General features: G+C 39.9%; 1 protein-coding gene across 11 annotated transcripts in view; it reads right to left on the bottom strand.

Moving 5' to 3' along the window:
• ubr4 (ubiquitin protein ligase E3 component n-recognin 4) overlaps positions 1-25,238 on the bottom strand; it is a 65,124-nt gene that overhangs the window by 10,206 nt on the left and 29,680 nt on the right. For 6 of the 11 annotated variants that reach the window (XM_032521594.1, XM_032521602.1, XM_032521600.1 and 3 more), the window contains 46 exons: positions 24,268-24,431; positions 23,640-23,856; positions 21,719-21,935; positions 21,052-21,084; positions 20,705-20,768; positions 20,439-20,573; positions 20,076-20,250; positions 19,698-19,829; positions 19,341-19,462; positions 18,885-18,996; positions 18,483-18,613; positions 17,896-18,073; positions 17,187-17,291; positions 15,685-15,822; positions 15,042-15,210; positions 14,714-14,918; positions 14,511-14,624; positions 13,754-13,987; positions 13,518-13,667; positions 12,296-12,523; positions 11,952-12,030; positions 11,606-11,842; positions 11,260-11,428; positions 10,406-10,550; positions 10,018-10,103; positions 9,826-9,913; positions 9,260-9,453; positions 8,890-9,129; positions 8,643-8,781; positions 8,360-8,485; positions 7,440-7,568; positions 7,005-7,354; positions 5,782-5,872; positions 5,511-5,595; positions 4,999-5,126; positions 4,632-4,761; positions 4,340-4,500; positions 4,001-4,110; positions 3,136-3,277; positions 2,725-2,806; positions 2,362-2,535; positions 1,421-1,542; positions 1,117-1,314; positions 892-972; positions 676-763; positions 365-492 (listed from right to left, as the gene is read on the bottom strand). In XM_032521594.1, the coding sequence (XP_032377485.1) occupies positions 365-492; positions 676-763; positions 892-972; positions 1,117-1,314; positions 1,421-1,542; positions 2,362-2,535; positions 2,725-2,806; positions 3,136-3,277; positions 4,001-4,110; positions 4,340-4,500; positions 4,632-4,761; positions 4,999-5,126; positions 5,511-5,595; positions 5,782-5,872; positions 7,005-7,354; positions 7,440-7,568; positions 8,360-8,485; positions 8,643-8,781; positions 8,890-9,129; positions 9,260-9,453; positions 9,826-9,913; positions 10,018-10,103; positions 10,406-10,550; positions 11,260-11,428; positions 11,606-11,842; positions 11,952-12,030; positions 12,296-12,523; positions 13,518-13,667; positions 13,754-13,987; positions 14,511-14,624; positions 14,714-14,918; positions 15,042-15,210; positions 15,685-15,822; positions 17,187-17,291; positions 17,896-18,073; positions 18,483-18,613; positions 18,885-18,996; positions 19,341-19,462; positions 19,698-19,829; positions 20,076-20,250; positions 20,439-20,573; positions 20,705-20,768; positions 21,052-21,084; positions 21,719-21,935; positions 23,640-23,856; positions 24,268-24,431 (6,725 nt within the window). The remainder of the gene's footprint in view (positions 1-364; positions 493-675; positions 764-891; positions 973-1,116; positions 1,315-1,420; positions 1,543-2,361; positions 2,536-2,724; positions 2,807-3,135; positions 3,278-4,000; positions 4,111-4,339; positions 4,501-4,631; positions 4,762-4,998; positions 5,127-5,510; positions 5,596-5,781; positions 5,873-7,004; positions 7,355-7,439; positions 7,569-8,359; positions 8,486-8,642; positions 8,782-8,889; positions 9,130-9,259; positions 9,454-9,825; positions 9,914-10,017; positions 10,104-10,405; positions 10,551-11,259; positions 11,429-11,605; positions 11,843-11,951; positions 12,031-12,295; positions 12,524-13,517; positions 13,668-13,753; positions 13,988-14,510; positions 14,625-14,713; positions 14,919-15,041; positions 15,211-15,684; positions 15,823-17,186; positions 17,292-17,895; positions 18,074-18,482; positions 18,614-18,884; positions 18,997-19,340; positions 19,463-19,697; positions 19,830-20,075; positions 20,251-20,438; positions 20,574-20,704; positions 20,769-21,051; positions 21,085-21,718; positions 21,936-23,639; positions 23,857-24,267; positions 24,432-25,238) is intronic. The other 5 variants (XM_032521603.1, XM_032521605.1, XM_032521596.1 and 2 more) reach the window with 4 other exon arrangements.

Raw genomic sequence — 25,238 nt, 5'->3', positions numbered from 1 at the left:
TAAGTGTCTTGCTCAAGGACACATTGGTTGATGTATTGCAATGGGAATCGAACCCAGGTCGCCCACACCAAAGGCATGTGTCACATCCACAGCGCCATCACCACCAGCATTGTCAGTATTAATAGCCATGCTCTGCTTAGTACAGAGTAAAGGGTTAAAATAATCCATGTTAGACTACAGGACAGAAATTCTGATTGGGCTGAATGATAATTTTTCAGACTTTCAATCAAATGATTCTGTTGGAATCTGTTACAATTCATTTTATCTTTCATGTAGGCAGAAGAAAGTTTACACTTCCAAACGTGTTGCGGTATGTTTTGAAGGTCGGCGAACAAAGATTACAGTCTGATTGTAAAGGGCTTACAGTGAGCAGATGTCTCCCTTGTTTAAAATCTTTTATTCCAGAAAGCCGGTTCAGCATACACTCTAGTCCTCCACACTGTGCCATGACTCCTGCCATCTTGTACACCTCCTCATCATCCTCCTCCTCATCTGTAATAAGGTCAGGTAAAACTCAATTGTGATGAGACATTGCACATTCATCTTTTCTACTCCTCTTTCAGGAAGGGATTGAATACATGTGAAGGCAAAGAGCAGGTCCTTGAGGCTAATTGCTTACACATTGGTAAACATCATTAATATATGATATTTAGGACAACATTCTGTTAATCTAACCTGTGGTTGAGTCCAGTGATTCTATGAACTCCTCAGTGGCATCTCCCAGCAGACCTCTCATTCGATAGATGATTCTCATTGGCTCACCCTTGGGGGGGAAAGCCAGCAGGTTCCATGACTAACAGTAATTGCATTGTTGCACTGCTATTTAGAGAACTGTAAGCATTTTATGACAATTCAAAATGCTCTTGCACTGAAAAACTCACTAAGACTTACCTCATTTGTAGGGCACCAGACCTTCTTATAGACCTCTGCCACTGACAGATCCAAGCTAATAATTTTGTTGTTTACCAGAAGCTGAAGAAAACAGGGTTGCATTAAAACAGGTTAGCTTTTAGAATTCCATGAGAAACTGCTAAAAGTTTAATGCAAGCTAGCATCCAAACATGAAAGTGTGTTTCAAATATGCAGGGGATAGAAAGGGCAGTCTTAAGTATTTACCTCCATGCCACTGTCGTCTTCAAGAAGCGCCACCAGGTCACAGTCTTGGCAGATTTTGTTCTTGATGTCTCTCATTAGAGGGCCAATGCCGGGCTCGTTGCTGCTGTAGGGGTTTCCTGGCATGCGGCCCTGCAGGAAGTCCTCCTGCTGAGGATCCTTTTCCAGTGTTACAAAGAACTCTGTCACCTCATTCTCCTCCTGAATACAAAGGATGAAAATAGAAGCCCCAGATGAAGACCAATTCAGTAAGCATTTTTTAGTAGGACTTTTCTAATTGAAATGCACCAGAGTAAAGGTAACTCACAGGATATATGATGCTGCACAGTCTCTCAAAAATGAACACGGGCGTCCTGTAGTCGTCCAGGTTGTACCGCTTTGCTGTCTCTATGCACACCGCCATGAATGCTTTGGTTTCAGACTCAGTACCTATGAACAGCACAACAAAATGTATAATGTTAATGTTTAACACAGATAATTTTTGAGTTTTTCATCTGTAGTTAACAGTAGAAGATTTATAATTTATATTTTCCATATTTTATTTGGATATGGAAAAGTAATGAAAGACTTAACTAATTAAAATCTCTTCCAAGTTAGATTCCTCGCATTAAAGTGCGAGGACACACGGGCCGAGGAAGTGTTAGAAAATTTGCAATACGTCATTTCCAGTGCCATGCAATCTACCCTACCATCACAAGGGATTTTTAAAAGACAGGTCAAGCAGCTTTTATGGTGAATATTTACTGATAAATAGTATAGGTTTAACAGCATTTTTGTATCTTATTCAGTTTATTTTATGCAATGTCTCCCCTTCCTTCCCTAATACTGTATCTCTTTTTAGTCTGAGTTTGTCTGCTTCTTGTCTACCATGCTGTAAATAAGTATTTTACTTTAGCATGTTATCCTCTGGATTACGGTTTTTATCGTCTTGATTTAGAAATCCATTAATCAATCAATCAATCCACCCAGCAAATAAGGTCTAATTTGTGTGCGCAGAGTCAGATGGTTAGAAAATCTACTGCTGCATAAACCAGCTTCCCGCTAGTACTCCTGACGTGCCGGGAGGGGCGAGGGCCCGTTCACCGCTGCTTGCAGTTTTAATTGTGATTTGACTTTTTGTCTTTTATGTTAGTATAGACACAAATAATTGCTAGAAACACCAAAATGCAGCAGAGGAACCACAACAATTACATAATTAAACATTGTTAGATAATAGTGTCAGTTTTTTTTGTTTGAGTCAGTGCAGACCTGTTGTCATGTCCTCCAGCATCTCGAGCAGCATGTCCTGAGTCTCATCGATGAGTTTAGTGCGCTGCACCACCAGTTTCCTCAGACACAGGTAGCCGTTGAGCACTGTGCCGACCAACCTACTTTTGAAATGCCGCTTAATGGACTCCACCTCAACGAAAGAAGAAAGCAATCCTGCAGTGGCACCAAAAACATTTGTATCATTTGAACATTCAAGAAAAGGCATCAGAAAAACATCGGTGGTAACAAAAAAGTCATCTGTATCGTTTATTCTGAAATGGTGTTAAAAGTCTCATCTAAACCCTACCGTACCTTGTAATGTCTAATTTTATGGTCAGAAAAACAGGACCAAAACTAACGTACCAGTCAAGCTCTTGAGGGCATAGCCTTGCTGTAAGTCTGTGCTCAGTGTTGCCTCCTCCAGAGACAGCAGGTTGGCGATTTCCTGAACAAGGAATTAAACAGTGAATTGAAAGATCCCATTACATTTGCTACATTGACATCAAGTATGATATAAACACATGGACACCTCTACTGCCATATTTAATATTAGCATTAGTACCAACTTTTTTGAAACATGATGTAAAGTACAAAAAGCACAATTTTCTTTTCATAACATTAAAGCTCAGCTTTTCATTCATTTACACAATTTACTGTACCTAAATACTGTAATCAAGAAAGCCAGTGGCACATACAGATATGCTGCGTAAAACAGAGTTTACTTGCATACACTTAATAGTACTATGTATTCTATAAAATTATTTTAACCATTACCTTGGTGATCAGGTTACCAATATAAGGCAGGACTCCACGGGCTGCCAAGTAAACCTTCCAGTGTGTTGGCTTGATCAACTTCTGATACAGACCCAGGTACTCCACAGCACACTCTCCAGCTACACTCAACTCATCCAGATAGCTGACAGACACACAGAAGAGTCATTTTACACCAAGTCAGGTACAGTTGGGCTCTAAGTGCTCAAACCTACTTTGAGCCTCCACACTACATTTACTTGTCTTGATACAGTATTTGGGGTAAATAAATAAAACTTGCGTGCAAACTAACTAATGTAATGCAGAGCTAATGTAATGCAAAACTACTGTTAGATACGTGGGTTCTTCAGGGACACCTAATCTGTAGCCCCGCTTTAGCTCTGAAGCTTGGCGCAACATATGTAGCCAAGCTCCACCTATGTTTGCCGTTTTAGTGAGTCAGAGATAGCAGTACAAAGTGTTGTTAATGTGACTGTGTTGCTAGATTTAAGAACTTTTCAGACCCCGTAGTGAGTTTATAAAAAAATAAAAAAGCAACATATATGGCGACTTTATGTAGAAAAGACGCTGGTATTGTCCAGCGAGCATGCAATGTATTTTTTTCTCTTGTGACCGACAAAACAGTCTTCTGTTCTGTGACTGAGGAGCAGGCCCTCCCCTCTCTGCTCACTCCTCACCCATAGGTACGAGAGACAGTGGGACGCGAGAAAGACGCCACTTAGCTAAGGTAACAAAGAGTACATGCGCTAACATACTGTATATCATTTCAGCATGTGGAAATCTTTGTGATCTAATGACAGTTTATGAACTAAATACCACATAATGTGAAGTTTGTTTGACTAGCTGGTTTTCTGTTTGAGGCTCATACCTGGTGAGCAGGTCCAATACTTGTTGTTTGCGGCTGGGGATTGTGGTAAGGGCTTCCACAATAGTGCAAGCTGCCTGTCTGGCTGCCTGAGTGGCAGGTGTGAAAAGGACCTGCATCAAAAATAACTTTAGTCAACAATTTTATTTGAACAAGTTGCTTTAACAAGTTTTTTAAATAACAAGCTATACAACAGTATTATTATAATTTCTCAATTTCAAAATAATTACTATTTAAATTTCTAACAAAATATATGCACTTCTGACACTAATAACAAACAGAACACTTATAATACAACAAAACCGTATTCATGAAGAAGAAGAAAAAAAAAAAACACTGTACCTGTCGCAGCCAGTTGTTGTGACTCAGTTTGAGCAGGCGAGGGAAGAGGCCTTCACCTTTTTTGGACCTCATGAACTGCTTCCACTTCCAAACATACTTCTCCAACAGGTACTGCCTTCGCAACTCAGTCTTCCCCTGAGGCTTTGACACAGTTTCCTGGCCTGTGGTTATCAAGATAAACTCAACAGTGAAAAGCTTATCATCGTGGGTTTTTATTATTTCACTTGAAAACAATATGAGAACCATCTTGCTACACTGATATAATGCACATTTGTTCAGACACAGTACTTACATCTTGCTGGGAGACACTTTTTCCAGGCCTCATAAGATGCTTTGGGATCCTTCTTGAGCCAGAGTTGGGCCTGGGCATGGATTTCATTACTGTAGGGCCTGACTGTGGTTAGGGACTCAATAGCTGCATCCTATAACCAGAAGCAAACATATACTGTTGTATAAGGGAACACGATACAACCAAGAAGAAAATGGCAGACATTGCATATGTAATTCTTACATTTCCCAAGCTGGTGTTTTTGAAATTAAATGTAGAATATATAATTAGTCAGTGGTTCTTTGTCTTGATTACAGTTTGCACCAGTGCCACTAACGACTCTCTAAAGGGCAAAGGAAAGGCAGTAGCTAAATGGTTATGGCATATTTACCTTGTTCTTCTTGCTTGTCGGAGCAGGGGGCTTGATCAACTTTTGCAGGATTCTCAGGCACATGAGTGTGATGTTCTCCACTACTACAGGCGTCTTTATATTCACCGACATGAGGAACAGACTGAGGGCTACAAGAACAAAATATTCAATGCTAACAGACAAAGAACTAAAATGCAACCAGTCATAACGATGTCTGTGTGAGAGCTAAATGAAAACATGACACTGTAAAATCTGAAGAGTTAGATCCAAGTTTTACAGCCCTAGTATGTATTGTTGTGATGCATCATATTGTTTAATAACTGGACTAATATTGTTCACAGAAGAAAACAGAATTGCAACAATACACAAAGAAAAAGGGACTTGAGACCAAAGTCAGAAATCTGAAAAAGTAAATCGGATAAGATAAGCGCATTAATTACTCCCCATTAAACTAATCCCCCACATGCTGACACAGATTTTTTTTAAAACCACCTACATCCTTTGAATTGATCAGGTAAGGAAATTAGGCTTACCACAACGCAACCGTAACTCCCAGCATCCTCCCTCCTTTGAAATGGAGTCTGTCAGCAGCAGCATTTCATACTGCAGATTACTGACCTGTTAACAAAGACATAACCTTAAATAAAAACAAAAATCTGCTACATCCAGGAACTTTGTGGTTTAAATAAAAATGTAATTTTCCAACAAAAAACAGACATTTCAACAACAGAATCTCAATGCTTATTTTACTTCATTTTTTCAGCTTCCAGTAGGACATGTAATAGGACATATAATAGGACATACCAGGTCAGGATTGGCCCAGTGGCCTTTGAGCGCAGCAGACACCTTGGCAATAATGAGGTCATTCATCTGTTGGGTGGCCTCTGGATGATCTCTAACGCAGGATAAAACGAAAGGAAACAATAGACTGTAGAATCATATTTAATCACTACTGCAATACACTGTGTACATACACAGTTACATGTGTATGTATGAAAAGGTAAATCTAGATCTTGTAATAGAATCTTGTAATTTCCCCATTGGGGATCAATAAACAGATTAAATTAAATTAATTGAATTAGATGTACAATATATGCTGTCATTCCAACTCCTTATCAAGAATCAGTGCCTGGAGATTATACATATAACGAATGTTCCCTGAGAAAGGAAAATGAGGTACAACATAGGCATAGGAAGCCCCACCTTCCCTTTAGGCTGCAAAAGACCCTGCACAGTCTCTCCATCTCAATCTAAATTGCACCTACTGACGTGAAAGGCATATAGAGGGGACACTTGGTTTCTTCCCTCAGAGAAGCCTTTTGGTCAGTAACCTCTGTACGATACATTTTATGGGGATATATCATTATTTTTGGGGAGTGTATGGCACCAGTGGAATTGAATACCCATAATTACGACAGAGGGAGTGCCACGCATTAGCAACAAAGTTTGTTATGGAAATCTATTAACCCTTGTGTTGTCTTCCTGAAAATTAACACTTTTGTTAAGGCTTTTTTAATCAATGTTTTTAACTTTTTCTGATGTTTTGTTCCATTTTTCAACACTTTTGACATTTCTTTTCGATGTTTGTCACTTTTTGACGTTTTCAACACCAACACTAATTTTTTTAGAAACTTAACAGTTATTTTTGGAATTTATGTTCAATAAATCTAATTTATAGGAAATTACACCTAATGTTAGTTAAAAAAGCAGAAATGAGGAATTATTTAGAATAAAATTAAAGGAAAGTATATTGATGGATAATTACAGACTAGAATATGTCAACTTTTACTCAATACTATTTCAAAACCACTTCAACCACTTGTTTTTTTCAAACACTATAAAATTGAATAAGACACCCCAGAATTAACAAAAGTAGAGATTTTTACTTGCCAAGGAGCGTTGTGTGGAATCAACCATGTTATTTTGGGTAGTTAAAAAGAAAATTGATATAGGAAAAAGGGTCAATATGACCCAAGGACCACAAGAGGGTTAAAAAAAAAAAAAAGTAAGATTGGGGAGGGACATACCTGGTGAGGAGACAGACCAACTGGCGCACCTCCTCCCTCATGGCTGCTGTACCTCGCCTCAAGTTATACTCAAACAGTTCACGGATGAGACCCTGGAGGACCAGGATCTGCCGGAGGGCTGGGTTTGTGGCCAGTGCACGAAGCAGTGTGATACAGTGACCCGTGACAGCTGAGGCACAGCCATAGCACTTGTTTGAGGAGGTGTGGCCGCAGCCCAGCACGGAGAGGGCACGGTACTGACTGGCGGTGATGGTGGGCTGGTGGCTGCTGCTGCTGCGGGATGATTTGGTGGCAGCTTCTCGCTGCTGTAGATCATACTCCAGAAGCTCTTTACGAGATGCAAGCACTTTCTGTAAACAAAGAGAGGCCAGAGTTATGTGAGCAGGGAAAAAACTAATGCAGTTTCTAGGGAAATTAACTCTTTTCCTCTGTAACCTGTATAATCTTGGAAAGTTCATCAAATGAAGTCTTGCAATCTCCGCTGTACTCTTGAGCCAGCTGCTGAATGTATCTGTTCACATTAGCAGAGGAGGTACCAAGTCCTGCACCTGCTCCAGTGTCATCCTGAGTTCAACAGAAGAAAAGAAAAAATATCATGAGATAAAACTGTAGAAAAAAACACTTATAACTAAAATGTTGGCAGTTCTGCTAGAGAGGGATTTATGAAAAGGACATGATGTATTACTGCCATGCCAATACTGTTAACTGCAATCAAAGTATTTCAGAAATTCACATATGCATAAAATAGATTTATCAGGAGAAACTGTGCTTTGCATAAATATCAATTAATAGCAAATGTGTTCAAAGTGACCTCCTTCACATTAATCATGCCTCAACTTCTTATCCAACATCTAGTACGGCGTTTTTCCACTGCATGGTACCTACTTCACGCATCTCGACTCTATTTGCCTTTTTTGGTTTTCCATTACAAAAAAGTCCCTGGTGCCTGCTAACAGGTAATTTTTTTTTAGTACTACCTCAGTCGAGGTTCTGAGCGAGCAAATGGTGACGTGAAAACCTGAAGAATTCTGATTGGTCAGAGAGCTATGTCGCAATCACTGCTTCATCATTGCTAGGGCATTTTTTTGCCGCCTCTAGCTTCTTCAGGAAAAAAAATTGTCTTCTGGCTGGCACATGCCGAGAACCTTTGACGTTCTGTGTGTGTTGCGTTAGGTCACAGCAGTTTCCTGCTCAGCCACGCTCACCTCACGCATGAGGTGGTACTAATCTGCAATGGAAAAAGGAGGACAGAGCACTGCGATCGAGTCGAGGCGAGTTGAGCAGGTACCATTAATGGAAAAACGCAATTAGACAAAAAAATAATAATTACTGCGCAGGCCCATTTTGTGACTGACCTGTGGTTTTTCTGGTGCTGCCTCATTGACTTTAGACAGGAGGCTCTCCAACTGGGGCCGGTGGCCCATCAGCTGATGATAGACCCGGTCAGCTTTGTCCAGCAGGGTATTGATGTTGGTCACAGCCTGCAGGAATAATAAATTCACGTGGAGTGAAGTGAAGCAGATTTTCCAAACCCCGCAAAACATGTGGCCAAAACTTATGATTCGCCATGCAAAATGATTATTTGGAAAGGCAAGCCCCTTTTCGTCTCCTTTCCTTTTCACACGAGTGCCTGCGTACCTTTTTCCTGTCTTCCTCATTCTCAATGGGATCCACAGCACAGCAAGGTTTGGCGTATAGCATGAAGTCAAATCTGGCATATTTGCAGAAACCACAGGCATTGCACAGGAAGGGGTCTTTTTCATCGTAGTTGATAGACCTAATAGACAACAACCACAAGTTTGAAATACACAAACCTTAAATGTCTCCAAACATTTCCACACATTCCCCAATCTTATCAGACCTGCGGAAGAACCCTGATGCTCACCTGCACTTGTGGCACTGATACACGTTCTCACCGCAGTTGCCACACACTCCAGGGTTGGCCGGCACAGAGGCACTGCAGCGTGGACACTGGAGGGTTTCGGTGGAGGCCTGGTAGTTCTCATAAAAATCTGAGAACTCAATCATCAGGTTGGATGCAACAATGGGTAGAGGAAGGTCAATCTTCACCTCAGTTTGTCCTGGGGTCAGCTGAACTTTCTTGGCTTTGTGCCAACGAGCAGGCCTTAAAACAGACAGAAAGACAGAACTTCTATGTTTATGGTCAAGTGAATGAGAGTGAACTTGTGGCAAGTGGCCACTATGTAATCTTTCCATCTTAAAAGTTAATTTATAAATAACTTATGAAAACATACTTGTTCTTCAGCTCCACGATAGCCTGCACAGTCCTGTTGTTGTAGTAGAGGTTGATGGTGCGGACCATTTTGGTGCGTTTGAGGTCACCGATCTTAACTGTGACTTTGCTGATTGTGTGGCTGCCAATAAGCTTGACAACCTGCTGTGTGGTGGTGTAGCGGGTGTCAACTTTGATAGATGACAGTTTTATATTCTGGAGGACAAACAGAGGACACACAAGACAATGTTTAAAACAATAAACTGTGTTTATGCCAGTAGGATCTTACAAAGACACTATGGCTAGTGTTCTTCTGACTTGTCCTTTTTCTGTCTGCATATTCATAGTTTTGCTATGGTTTGTTTATAAATAACAGTAGTGTATACAGGTGAGCATCCAAAGCCTGTCACAGCTTGTATTAGCTACAGTTGTATGTTACACCATAGTTTAATTAACCTTAACCAATGCAAAAGCCATACAAACTTACTTAAGTGTGCAAAAACTCGCACTGGAATTCTATTAGCTAAATGTCTTGTCTACTTAATGGCTAGAGCTTGTGTCCATTTAGTGAAGTTGTGTTACACATACCGAAAAGGGTACTTCTGGGTTGTTGCACACCAAGCAGGGGTCACTCTCCAGAAAAAATCCATCAAACTCCACTAATCCAGACAGAGTCCTGCAGGAGAAAAACATCAATCAAATGTTTATGTTTTTGATATTATGCCATTAATTGAAATTGCATCATCCTTGTGACAATATAGCATGTTTGTGTAGACATACGTGTAGATGTTGGAGTTAGGGTGATTTGTCAGGATATGGTTCTGTGCCCTCAAGATTTCCACAGCTTTCTGGGAATACTCCTTCAGCTATAACAGAAAAAAGAAACAATGAAGATTATTTTGTAGAGACATTGCAGCAGTATCATTGCTGTAACTATGTTGTGCTGAATGATAAAAAGGCTTAATGATCCAGGATAAAAGCTCAGTGATAAATTTTGGACCTCATTTATTAATTGAAAGGTCCCACACAAGGCTCACAAATTACATTGCCGGGCAAAGTACAAACACTAATACAATATAGTTCCAATGTCAGATTTTATGACCTGATTTCATGACAATTACTATACTAAAATCAATACAACCATTGCCTGTGAGGCCTTCAAACAAACCTTTTTTTCCGTCTGAGGGGTTTTGAGTGAGAAGTATCCAAGTAGGTCAACAAACTGGGCAGCTTTGCGGCCATATGCAGGCAGTTCAGGCCAGATGGCCCAAGTCAGTTCTAGCAGCAGCTCCTGCTGAGATTTACTGGAGTTCCTAGATAGAGACATATATGTCTAAGATGTCATTTCACCATTTAATAATGTATTAAGGCTTTCATTTCCATATTTTTTCCATTGTTTGTTTATGGGTGCTGCAAGATTATGGTCAATTACATTAGTTTAAAAAGGGGTTGAGGCAGTCTAAATTTAAAAGGAAGCATTTAAAAGGTAAAACATGTAGTGAGTATTGCTCATAGTTTGTAAACTGTGTTCAAAGTTGGCCCCTCCTTCTCGACTTAACAGCCAGAGAGAGAATGTGGGGGTGGTCAAGCGAGGTAGACAAAATTAAGAGAGGTAGCGTTGTGCAAAGCAGAAATAAAACTTGTTGCATGGGGGTTATGTTCTAAAGCACAAATAAACCCACACCTCTGCAGGAAGGTGCCACATTCTCATATGAAGAGCCAATAAGTTTTTGTTTCCTGTCTTTTCGTGTGTGTGTGTGCGTGTGTGTTAGACTTCGAAATGATGGTCAATATGAGACCGGAGGGGCAAAGCCACTACACACTTCTACTGGGTCATAAGTGATGATTGATAGTGACTACTTATTACCATTACTTGTATTAGTCTAAACATTGTTTTTTGAGGAAAGCACTTCATATTATACCTTTAAAGAGGCTGTCTTGTGTAAACTAGACATGCTTTGGTTTTGCGTTTTGGACTAAACTAGCCCATCTATGTCCCACTGTGTTAGATATCTATAGTACCTGTAGATATGAAGTGCTAAGCAGTGGGCTTGCCAGCGCACAGCAGATGAGTTTGACTCCAGTAGGAAGCAACGCAAGAACTGGATCAGTGTCTCCTTGTCTGCAAACTTGTTAAGCTGACTGACCAGAGCCATACACAGCTGATCCTCCTGGCTGCCAACTCCATCACCTGTGGTCAGTCCGCAAAGACAAATCAAAGTCAAGACGCTAGCACCTACTACTTATTTATTAATAATCTATTTGATAACCATATATCCTGTTCAGGTTCACTGTTAAGCATTCAATGTGTGTCATCAAAACAAGAAGAACTAAAATAAAGTATGAGAAAGTCTGTCTCTTGTCTTACCCTCTTTGTCTTTTTCCCTGTCCTCTTTTTTACTCTTTTTACTGGAGGACTTGCTCTGAGAAGACTGAGAAGCTCCTGCCTGTCCAGCACTACTCGATCCTCCTCCTGAGAATGATGAAGAGGAGGAGCTGGCCAGCACCTTACTGCCACAAAGGGCACAGGAAAGCAGTTGCAAAAGTACTGGGGAAACACCCTCATCCACTAGGAAGCTGACCTGGAGCAGGAAGTACAACACAGCTGGATAGAGAAGAGAAACAGATAAAAGGAAAAGAGACACAAACTATGTTAAACCTACTGGCCTTAGATGTTTGCTTCAAGTTACAAAAGCTGGTCTGAAACAACTTACAGTCATCCTTCATGCAGAACTTCTGCCAGTTGATTGTCCTCTGAGTGGCAATTTCGGCACAAGCTTTTAGATGTTCCATCTGCACCAAGAGAAGCAAGTTACACTTAAGCACAGAAAGTTCAATCCTTACAGCAACTGGCAGTAGCTTCAGAGCACAAAAACTTATTATACATTATATTATATATTAACATTTGAGTAATTGGAGGCTATGGAAAATATGCATAGAATGTTAACCTAATATGACAAAACCAACGAAGTATGGAAAAAAACAATTAATAGCCACTAAAAGCATACAAAAGAAGCTCTGTATAAGTCGTCTTAATGGCCATTCAGAGGACACTCACTAGATTGATGAGTGTGTCATACTGTAGAGCTGACCCAGACGTGGCTGTGACCACACCAGCCCGGAGGAAAATGCCCTGCTCCTCCAAGAGCTTCTTGATGCTGCGAACATGAGAGTCAAGAGTGTGCAGATCCCGCAGCTGACGATATTTTTCCTTTGAGCCGCAGATAAACAGCAACAGCTTTCTGACTTGCCTCCTGACAAATGGTGTCTGTTGAATCATCAGATACTGAAGAGAAATTTGAGACAGAATTAGGGGTTGTATTTATGCCTTTTGTGTGGAATAGGGCTGGGACGATTACCGCGGTCAGGTGACGCCTACCGCGGGTCTGAGCTTGTCACTGTCATCACCGCAAAAAAAACAACATTGGCCTGCTTGGCCACGTTGTGTTTAATAAGATTGATTCATTAATTCAAATGACATGGATTGTGTCTGATGACATTGTGACTTACATGGATTCAAGGTTTTCTAAACAAAACTTATCCAAAGATGGAGCAAATCTGACAATGTTCCATGACACACAAAATACACTGTAGCAAAGGCAAAGACATTTCTCCGTGCTCAGCTGAGGTAGAGACATTAACATTACAGCTGCAGTGTTTACCATTGCACATTAGCCTAGCAGCTAGCGGAATATCCTTCTGTTTAAAGCTTTATCCCGATAAAACGGCACAGTTGAATTTCAGCCTGCATGCACATTTTGTAGCCTAAAACAGAGCGGCTCATATTAGTAGAGAGAGCGTCGAGATAGAGAACTTCCGAGTCTCTCTCTCTGTTCCCTGCCTGCACAGCTGCTAGCCAAGCTGCACTCAGGCTGCAACATATGCTGTAGGCTAAGGTTTAAGCCAATGTTTTTTTCAGGGGGTAACGCCATTCACTTTGCTGGCAGTATTGACAACAGATAAAGCCACCGTGTCTTTAGAAGCTCCAGAAGGTTGTTTTATTGTTTCTCTTTTCCTCACAGCGGCACTCATACACTACTCTCCGTTACTGCTCGCTCTCCTTGCGTGACCACACGGGCACTGACGTAACTCAATTATGGCACCCTGCCATTCTCACTCTAACGTACGCTACTCTCGTAAGGGGGTTGCGGTATACCGCGCTACTGCTGGAATTTCTTGCTTTTCAACCGCGGTATAAAAAAAAAAAAACACCGTCCCAGCACTAGTGTGAACAGATGTTGAAAAGGAAAATCTCATGAACAATTCACTCAATTGCTTACTTCAGACAAATAGTAGAACCAGGAATGGTCAAAGACAGGAGGTGGGATACGTGGGTTGGTGTCAGCAATCTTCTTGATCTGATATGGCAACCGAAGCACCATTTCAGTCAATAGCTGGGAGTAGGCTTCAAACACATCAGCAGCATGTCCCTAATGAGAGGAGCAACTCAGTAAGTTCACATTATACTTGTACAAAAATCACTTGTTTAGGTTTTAAAAATATAAAGATCTGATACCTTGACATATTGGCGCAGGAAGAAAGGGCTCATGTCTGGGGGAGAGGAGGCTGTGTGTGGGCGGAGGAGCTGGCTAGTGGTGGTAGGCTCTTCTTCACCTTGTTGGCTCTTCCAGAACTCCAAGAGCGATTTGAGCACGTGGAGACAGTAGTCAATAGCACCCAGACTAAGCAAAGCAGTCGCCGTGGCGTTTGAAATAAGTGAGGATGACTGGAAGAGAGAAAGAGGGTGCACCTGCCATGTATCACAATGTACTAGAAACTTAGTTTTGAGTGTTCAGTAAAAAGAAGTAAAAGCTGTGCATGAATAAATTCAGATAGAAACTAGAAACGTTCAGGCAGTAAAGTGCAGATCCCGTCAGGTGTGTCTCCCTCTTAACTTACACCCCCAAAAATATCAAACTGTTGCCGGCAATAGACTAGGTAAGGTGTGCTTTTAGATCAGCCGATTGTTGGAAATGCCTTTTTCTATGTAACTGAAACAGCTGTTGCTCACTTGCAGCCCCTACAAGCTGGTTAAGAGAAGTGAGGAGTCAGCAGTCAATGATGATATAAAGAAAAGCAGTCAAAAATGTGGTTTAAAAAAAATTATGAATACCACAAACGCGTGAGGTCAATGTGCACAAAATATATTAGGCTGATGGGTCCAGCAGTATGTGAGATTAGCTGCTGACAGACACTGCTATTACTGTATAAGTCATTTAAATGAAATATGGTGAAATCATTGAGAACTTCCTTAAGAAAAGAAGAGGATGTACCTCAGAAGAAGATTTGGAGCCAGACTTGGTTCGAGACATGAAGACGCTGAGCAGTCTCATGATGACTAGGTGAACTTCATTGATGGAGCTACGCTCATTCTTCTTGGAAACGTCCTAGAGAGGAATAAATTAAATTAAAATAAATAAATTATGTAAAACAATAACACTTTAAGCCCGATTCATCACAAGGAATCTGTGGTTACCTTCTTGTGCATGCAAAGCTCAGCGATAAGCTGTGCTAGTAGGTCATCCAAGGCACCCTTATCCTTTTCATCCTCGCCATCCAGATCAGAAGTCAACATGAGGATAACCTGCATGTAAGGGATGGCTTGGACTCCACCTACGTTGTGGAGCTGAGAAAGATGCTGAAGCAAGCGCTCCAGTAGCATAAGACGAACCATGTGTAGCCTGACAAGAAAGTAAAAAAGTAAATACATTTTTACTTCTACAACTGCAAAGATCATGTTGAGCATATTGTGGTATTTTTTAATGACGACAATCTACTGAACCAATTTAGATCTTTAGTCTGACCTGTTGCTTGTGTGGATGTCTCCCTCGGTCTCTCCTTCTCCCTCTGAGCCTTCGCCTTCCTGCTGGGCTGTAGTTGTACTGATAGCCCCAGTGCTGGAGCTCACGCTGCCTGGACCCGCAGGGTGGCCTTCCACTGTTGTGTCCCCATATGCACTACTGCGTCCTGACACTTTACACACACATGCATGAACAAATGCAACTAAGCAAATTGGGAACATAGCAATATAAAATATGAGAGTGTTAAGGTTTAATTTTTTAAATGAATAAGTAATTTAACATAATTTATTTACAGTTAAAAAAAAACAGTGTAAGGTTTAGTATTCTACACGCCTGTCTGAAAAGTCTGTAAAAGACTGGTTTTTAAATACTATAAGATTTATTTTGAGACACACACACACACACACACACACACACCACACACCCACATACATACATACATACACATATATATAATAATATCTATATAATAATATATATATATATATATATATATATATATCTATATATATATATATAATAATATATATATATATTATATATATATATATATAATATATATATATATATAATATATATATATATATATATATACATTTTCAATATCAGGCTGGCATAAAGTGTCTCGCATTTCTGAAATTGCCACCGCTGTGCTCCCCTGCAACAGAGTCAATTGCAGAGCCTCCACTCTCGGAGCCCACACTGCCACCATGCTCGGCTGGGGAGGTCCGTAGCGTGGAGCCATCAGTGGCAGCTGTGCTGCCCTCATCATCTGATGCCGGGGCTGAAATCAAGCAATAGCTGTAACAGTAAATACAGGGCAGTCATTGGGCCAGGATACATAATTTTAGTTTATACTTGACACCTACGACAGTGTAACAAAGCATGCAGTACATACAAAACACTCACAAACTGTCACTATTTTTTTTTTCTCCCGTTGAACCTATTATGGGCATTATTATTTATAATTACTACCAACTTGAGCAAAGGTGACAAGTAGAAATAACTGGTTGAACTAAGACCACAAGATGTGCCACAGATTAGGTTATGAGCTTCAAGGTGGATCATTATCAGTGGTCACAAAACACATACTGTAAGATTTTGGCAACTTTAATTCAAAATGGTAGCTTGTTCAGCTTCTGTGACTATATATATATATATATATATATATATATATATATATATAGTACAGGCCAAAAGTTTGAACACACCTTCTCATTCAATGCTTTTCCTTTATTTTCATGACTATTTACATTGTAGATTATCACTGAAGGGTCAAAACTATGAATGAACACATGTGGAATTATGTACTTAACAAAAAAGTGTGAAATAACTAAAAACATGTCTTATATTCTAGTTTCTTCAAAGCAGCCACCCTTTGCTTTTTTGATAGTGCTGCAAACCCTTGGTGTTCTCTCAATGTGCTTCATGAGGTAGTCATCTGAAATGGTTTTTACTTCACAGGTGTGCCTTGTCAGGGTTAATTAGTGGAATTTCTTGCCTTATTAATGGAGTTGGGACCATCAGTTGTGTTGTGCAGAAGTCAGGTTGATACAAAGCCGACAGCCCTATTGGACAACTGTTAGAATTCATATTATGGCAAGAACCAATCAGCTAAGTAAAGAGAAATGAATTGCCATCATTACTTTAAGAAATGAAGGTCAGTCGGTCCGGAAAATTGCGAAAACTTTAAATGTGTCCCCAAGTGCAGTCGCAAAAAACCAGCAAGCACTATAACGAAACTGGCTCACATGAGGGCCGCCCCAGGAACGGAGGACCAACAGTATCCTCTGCTGCAGAGGATAAGTTCATCCGAGTCTCCAGCCTCATAAACCGCAAATTAACAGCAGCTCAGATTAGAGACCAGATGAATACCACACAGAGTTCTAGCAGCAGACACATCTCTAGAACAAGTGTTAAGAGGAAACTGCACGAATCAGCTAGGAAACCACTGCTAAGGAGAGGACTTTTGGTCTGTACTGTATGTATGTATGTATGTATGTATGTATGTATGTATGCATGTATGTATGCATGCATGTATGTACGTATGTATGTATATGTAAGTATGTATGTATCTATATATGAGTGTATATGTGTGTGTGTATATGTATGTATGTATGTATGTATGTATGTATGTGGTTTTGTTACCTGATGCGGTAGTGTCTGAAAGGGTGCCAGCATCCAGTGAAGAGGAGCTTGGGGCCTGGCCAGACAGGCCAAGGCTCTGAAGGCCAAGGGCACTGCTGCTACTGCCTGAAAATGATATCAATATTTTAGGTGAGTTAAATATTTGTCTTTAGAAAAATCTGGTATTTTATGTTCATGACAATTCAGGTTAACTAATGTCAAATGTGATTTTATTTTGTTGCAAGAGCATTTCAATACCTGCAAGTTACAGTGCATGTTACAGTGTTACCGCTATAGGAAACTCAAAATTATGTGTTAAAGCCTGTGAAGACCCACACAGGTGTTTTCAGTTATTTTGGCTGATTAGACTCTGTTAAGGTTGAAGGTTGGCCGGAGCTTTGATGGGTAATTATTAGGGCCCAAATTCTTAATACCATTAAGGATGACAAAGGTGTCATTTGTCCCACCCTAACACGTGCAACAACTTTAACAGTGGATTCAGGAAAATGTCAATCACTGTCTAACCACACCCACAGAGTCTTGGAAAAGGACCAATCAGCCACATTAACTATAAACAAACTTGTGTGGATGTTCAGGGCCGTTAATTACGTTGGTGGTATTAACTCTGGCTAATTGCTATCAACTACTCAGTGCCTCCCAGGTAGTCTGTGTCTCCAGGCTGGTGGGGTCACAAAAGTATTGCTTTATTTTGTATTTTCTGGCCAATTACCTTGTTGATCCTGCTGAAGGCTAAGAGCGATGGCCAGCTCTACCATAGTTTCATCATCTGCATCAGGAGGGATGTCCAACATGGGGGGGAAACCCTCCGCTCCAGCCAGCAGAGCCTCCAGAGGAGATGGATTTCCATTGTTGACATTGTCGGATGTCTCCAGGACCATGGACTCTGACTGAAGAGACAGAAAAAACAAAAGGTGTTATTTATTCGATATGCGTGATTTATAATCGCATATATATTGTGGGTATTCTTTAGCGCCACATAGTGGACAGTGCAAGGGCCCACTCAGTGCTGCTTGCAGCTTTTATTTATATTTAAAATTTAACTCATACGCCAAGGAAATAACAAAAATCTAAATCATTGATTTTATTTTACTTTGTAGTATAAGTGTATTTATGGGATGGACCATGTGTGAACAATGCTGTACTTGGAAAAGGGAAACAATTCAATTATATTAGATGTCTTTGACAGTTGAAAACAACAGTGATTACTTGCTCAACATGTGCCAGTTCCCTCTCACAATGTTAACAATAAAGGACTGATGTCAAATATAACCCACAGACTTAATTGGCCTCTCTCACCACCATCTCAAAGTCGCCATGGTCCACTTCACTCTGCTCCTGACTCTCCTGTCTACCCTCTTCTCCTCCAGTCAGCACTGAAGACTGCATTTTGTCATCTGCATCGTCGTCGTCATCATCATCCTTGTCTCCTAATGAAAGAAATTGACAAGCTTTACAGAACTGAATCAACTTGTGGCCGCTGGAGCTTTAATGGTGGTTTCACTTATTTGTTTAGGCATTGTTTTATGACTCATAGCAGACATTGAAAGTCTATGCTCAAAAGCTGTTTAAATATAATTGTCCTAATGCCTTGTAAAACCAATCCCTAACAAAGTCATAACCTTTAATACCCAAACTCTACAAAATTGCAAGTAACATATTATATATACAAAGCAGCTTTGTATTTAAAAAAAACCTTACCCATAGGTGTGTTGGAGCGTGGTGGAGATGGAAGGGTCACATGTCGCCGTTTGTTTCTTGGTCGAAGCACTCTGATTAGAGCCTGCTTACAAGCAAAGCTCACAGATGTGTCCTGAAATGAGATAGAATCCAGAATGGTTACCTAATGAGTCTGTCTATACAGCCTTTAACTACAATAGTTCCTGTAACAGTTCCAATCTAACTGACATTATAACTTTGTCGAGTAATTTTCTGATTCCTGATTATGAATAGCCGTAAATAAACACATATGTTAATAAATTTCGAGTTATAATGTAAAAATGGAAACAGATATGATATTAAGTTTTCTTTCCTGAGTTTGTCAAATCCCCTGATTATTTGTTTGTCATAGCGATTTTATATCATGATCATTTCTTACGGTCTCTTGAATGCCAATTGAATTATGATTTTAGTGATCAATAGAAGTACTATACTTACTGGACACAGTAACATTTGCATGTAGATTTTGGAGGCAACATTGATGTAATCAAGTTCACATGTGCAGTATGCATGGATGATGTCCACCAAGGCATTTACTGTTGCTTCCACATGAGTTAGGCCTTAGATAGAGGATAAGAAAAATGTTTACATACTGGGAGTTATTCAATTAGTGGTACATCAAATGTACATGTATTAAATTAGTACTCCTAGACAGTAACCATTATGTGTGAATGTTCTACAAAACATTGAAATGTGAGTGGAGCACATGTTCACAATCACATTATTTATTAAGTTTATCTACATATATTTCACACTATGTCAATGAACTTTTGAGGTCCCAAAGTTTGAACTTACCAGGCAGGCAAGCAGGAGCAAGAAAGGCGTTCTTTGGTTTTAGGGCATGGAGCTTCCAGAAGTTATTAATCAACTGCGTGATGAAATTACAACTTTCACCATCCACATGTTTTTGCCCATCCTCTGTCATTTCTAGGTTAAGAAGAAAAGAACATGAATACATTTGATCTAAAACGGTTATTTAGGATATTTAGCTCCAAGCCACTTAGAACGTGTTCCTAACCAGCAGTTTTTTGAGAGAACTTCTTTTGACATTATTGGTTAATCATGAAATCATGTTACACAAAGTGTAATCACGTAACCATATAAATCATTTACACATACATTGTTATTCCCTAGCCTTGAGCAACAATTGTCATCAGCAGAATAGCCTCTTACCAGAGTCATGGTGTAATGACTTTGTTTCTGTGAAATGCACCAAGTTGTTGGGTCTCATGATTGCAATGGAGCGGGCAGTGATCACGAGCCTCTGGAAAACATCAGGGTCGAGCTCCCTCCCCTCACGGCTGCAACTATTCAGACACTGCACTGCGTTACTCAGCAAGGACTGGTCCTGGTAAGAGGGAGGGATAAGGGTTGAATTAGTTCTTCATAAATTTCACTCACAGTAATTTGAACTAATTAAATGATTTGGCTATTTTTTTTACAACATTTTATTGATAATCGGTGTCATTTGTACAGTATATAAATGATATTGGAAAAAAAGCTATCCTTTAGTCTACAACGTGGGACTGTTTCTACCTTGTGGTTGTGGTAGGAAGTTCGACTGGTGTGCAGGCTGGCAAGAAGTCCCTTGGTCTGCTGCTGCACACCTGCCGGGGTCGGCATGGACAGGAGTAGAGTGGCCAACTCCAGTGCTGCAGCCTTATTCTTCTCCTGCGCAGAGTTAAAACATGCAGTCAACAATGCTCCCTAAAGACAAGCAACTGCAAGTTTAACACTTTTTGTTCATTCATGTGTGGTTTTACTTTTAAAGGCAACAAAGAAAAATGTGTTGATCGGTTTACCTTTTCACTGGAGGAACCTACTGCAAAGCAGCTCTCCAAAGCCTCAAGGGAGCTGACTACCAACCTGAAATTAAGAAAGAAGATCAACCCTGTTCCTGCTGCACATATTGCTTTAAATTAACTGATCAAAATACAAAAAAGCAATCCACAGCCTATTGCAGTCTGTGCTGATCTAAATGCCAAAACAACACTGAATGCAAGAATAAATGTTTTCAGGAAAAGAAAAAAAATTGTTGTTGTACAAGTGTGGAAATGGTGCATGGCATGTTCACAGTCTCAGGCATGGACACAAACTGGCACACATGCACAAAACCATACAAACAAGCAGAGAAAGGGCAGTTACTAACCGGTCCAAGGTTGATAAGGACTCAGTTTCACAACTTTTTATTGTATTTTTGGGAGCAAAAGAAAAAGAACAAAAAATAAAGTGTGAGGATCACAGAAAGAAACAAGTGAAATTAAATGATTCATTGAACAAAAGAGAAGCATGCAAGAAAAGATGACATCATGAAAGCCATGCACTAAATACTCTTAAAAAGAACAAACCCCCATTGTTAAGACTACATAGTTGAACTCATGAAGCGTAAAGATATGCTAGGAGGAATGAGCAATATGGGTAAAATCTATTACATACAGTATATCACAGTAGTCTTTTTTTTTTTTTTTAATCACATTTTTTAATATTATAGTTTCTTTTCTGCAAAACTTAAAATAACCACAGGAATGTTTTAGCTGATCCAACAAAATCAAATACCTTTCAAATCCATGTATTTTATCATTAAGGAAACTCCAATCATAAAACCATAACCACAGAAATAAAAAGGGTAGACATAACAGTACGGCAAAATCTGCCGGTGTAGATAAAAGATAGTTTAACATAAAATGACACAGACTAGGGCATTTGAAAGTCAAAGAAATGGTCACACTATCTCATCAGATTATTAGTTGGGGGGTTGAGAAGGGTAAATGCCAACTTGTGCTGTAATTATGAACCCTGAAGAGGAAAGCTCATACCTTTCCAGCACAGTGCCGCTGGTGGTGGTTGGAGTGGCTATGTCCCCATCAGAGGTGCCATTGCCCTGGTTGAGGTTGGGACTGCAGACATTGTTAACTGATGCAGAGGAGAAGTCCTCTGGTGGATCCTCAGGCCAGCCAAACTGCTCCTTGGTTTTACCGTAGATCTTGATTGAATCAAGCATGGTGACTCCAGCTGGGTCAACAGATGCTCCAACTTTAAAAAGAAAAAGAAAGTCCCTCTAAATGCCGGGCTTTGTTTGCTTGGAATATATCCGAAGAACTTTAAACGGACACAGAAAACAGACTAGACTATTGGACTTTGGACTTCTTCAAGCCAGGAGGGCTATGTACTGTGTTGCAAGACTATGGAAGCACCATTACTACGAATGTGGATAAAGGAACGATCGCAATGTATTGGTCTGGAAAGATTAACCTACATTGCTATGGGCAAGCGGAAAGACTTTGTTAAACTTTAGGAACCATATATGAATATAATCAGAGATGGAAAGGTGGGCTCTACCTGAAAGAAAATTGTAGATGATGGAAAACATTCATTTTATTTATCTTTTACTTCAGATTGGTGCAAGTTGATGATGGTATGTGTGTGTGAGCATGTAAATTGTATTGTTACTGTATGTTGTACTAAGAAAATTACAATAAAACATTAATTAAATAAATTAAAAAAAGGAACAAGAAGATGAAAATGCATCAGAAGATGGGTTTCTAAATAGTCTGCAGCAAATTCCAAGAGATCCAAGTTAAAAGGAACAGCTCAGAGCAAAATAAAATTTTATTTTGCTCTGAGCTGTTCCTTTTTACTTTGTTTATATTCACACTCACCATGCTGCTTAGAGAGGTTAGCTATTGGATTAAATGCATTAGGCACCTTCATTATTCAAAGTGCTCTTATTATGCTCATTTTCAAGTTCATAAAATTATTTTTAGAGGTTGTACCAGAATAGGTTTAACTTTCAAAAAACACCATATTTTGTTGTGCTGTACATTCCTGCAGCTCCTCTTTTCACCCTGTGTGTTGAGCTCTCTGTTCTAGCTACCGAATGAGGCATCTCTCTTCTGTTTAATCATTGTTGGGAGTTGCACATGCGCAAAATTGTGTCTTCTGGCTGTGGCAACAGCCGCATGCCGAGAATCAAAAACAACACACCTTTGATGTTGTGTGTGTGTGTGTGTTTGTGGGTGTGTTGTGTGTGTGTGTGTGTGTGTGTGTGTGTGTGTGTGTGTGTGTGTGTGTGTGTGTGTGTGTGTGTGTGTGTGTGTGTGTGTTGCGTTGCATTGCATTAGGGTCACAACAGTTTCCTGCAGCGACGCTATAACGACCAGTCATGATCGTCAATGTCAGAAGGAGAACAGGGCACCGCGGCCGAGTTGAGCCAAGCTGGTACTACCAGTGGGCAGTGGTAATGGGCGATATAAACAATATGAACAATACAAAAGTGGCCTACAATAGAGATTTTAGTTATGTTGCAGTATAATATAGAAGTAGTATGTTGATGCAAGAAACTTATATATCTATAAAATGTGTTTTTATTTAAAGTATCTGTGCATCTTTGAAAGTGTAGTGCCTTTTAGAATGGTTTACACTAAAAGAAAGAAAGCCAACACTTTAAGCATTTTCTTTGTTAAAGTCTCTGCAACTAGTGTACTTGAATTTTATTTATCTGCAACATTATGATGTATAATTTAAGTTTTGCTTTAAAAAAAAAAAACATTTAGCAGTTTGTCTTTCCTTGGGTCCTATGTAACCTGGTCTGAAATGGTTCTATTATAGTTTATATATTATGATATATATCATTATTGCAAGAAGCTGCAATGTATATCGCAATATGGATTTTAGGCCATATCGGCCATCCCTAGTGGGTAAGCACCAACAGCCATCACCGCATAATCTTGCTCTTACTAAAGATAGACAGCTTCTTGTCCGCCTGCAGGGCCTCCTCTCTGGTGAAGGGAAAGTCAAACCAGCGGGCTCTCGTCAGGTTTATCTGCATGGTGCGTCCAAAGACCTCCACATAGGAAGGAGCCCTCTCAATGGCTTGAGTGCCCACCTGCACCCGCATGCCCGTCATCACCATTGAACTGTTGTTGTTGGTTGCTTCCACAGTGAATCCCCCAGGCTAGAATGAAACAAGTAGAATCACGACAACATTTGTTGTGGTTTACAATAATTTGCCTGATAGTTAAACAGTACAACTACAGTGCAACTATGTTTAGTATGTATGGCCTCAGGATGTTTAAGCAAAAAAGCTCCATTGTGAAGTCCAGGTTTATGTGTCCCATTATTTTTTTAGTTTAGATGCATGTTAGTGCTTTATTACTCAGTGTAGCCAGTGTATGTTAAATCACACAATTAGTGCTGGCATAAGACCTATACTAGAATATTCATATAAGTGAGACCATTTAGACCAGTGCATACAAAAAGTTGTTACGCCAGCACAGTTTGTGCACAGCAAATTTGTAAAAATGCATTACAAAAACAAAAAAAACACACTTTTTCTAACAGAATAATTTTATGAAAATGTCCCTACCTTCGTGTTGGCCACATACATCCCAGTGGAGTTAAGCCTGTGTTTAATCTGCTGTCCATTGTAGACCTGCAGCAAGTCATTGCCACCAAACTCCACCTCTGTCAGCTGCTGGTTGTGTTCAAAGAAATCCACTGGAAATGTCACCTGACTGGAGGTCCGGGTGGCTGAAAGTAAAATCCTTGCATTATAATTCTAACATGTTACCAGACACACGGCATATGCTATGTAAATAACAACTTCCTGAGAAAAAGAATCCCTCACTTTTCTGTTTTTGAGTGAATGCTTGAGTCTCCTGGCCTACTGTGATATTGTATCCAGCCAGGTAAAAGGTAGCAGGAGATTTCTTTATATAGGCATAATTGTATTTTAATTTATTTTAGAAGTGATCTGCTGTAGTTATGGCTGATACTGGAGCGGGGCCATCACAGAAAAGATGGAAATTAAGTGAACAACTAAAAGCTAAAAGGGAAAGTGAAAGACCACGGGCAAAACTGAGTCAATATCGGTCGGACTTTCAACAGCTGAAGACAATTACGGGATTGTAAATTATTTAAAAATATCAGCAAAGGGTATGGAATATGTCTATTTCATTCATAAAATAACTTTACAAACCGCAATGTGCTTGTATGCCAGTAGCCTTGATTAAATTACAGTGACAGTGATACCCAGTTTAGCTCACGATACATCCAAAGTAGGCTAAGGTACCGTATGCAACACTTGCATCTGATACATATTCTCTTATTGTAAATTACTGATTTTCTGTCAGAGCTAAATATTCATCGCAACTATATGACCTCCAGGTGACTCAGTAATTTACATTGGACAATTAAGCAATGGAAAGAAAAGACCTTTACAACAACAGGTGTGTTAAAAATACTACTGCTTTTGTCCAAAGCGGCTTCTAGAATCAATGCAAACTGAAAGTTAAATATAGCTACTTTAACCAGGCATTTTGCCAAATAACCAGCCAT

This window comes from Etheostoma spectabile, chromosome 7, assembly GCF_008692095.1.
Source record: "Etheostoma spectabile isolate EspeVRDwgs_2016 chromosome 7, UIUC_Espe_1.0, whole genome shotgun sequence".
NCBI classification, from domain to species: domain Eukaryota; kingdom Metazoa; phylum Chordata; class Actinopteri; order Perciformes; family Percidae; genus Etheostoma; species Etheostoma spectabile.
This window is presented reverse-complemented; position numbering and strand designations above follow the sequence as displayed.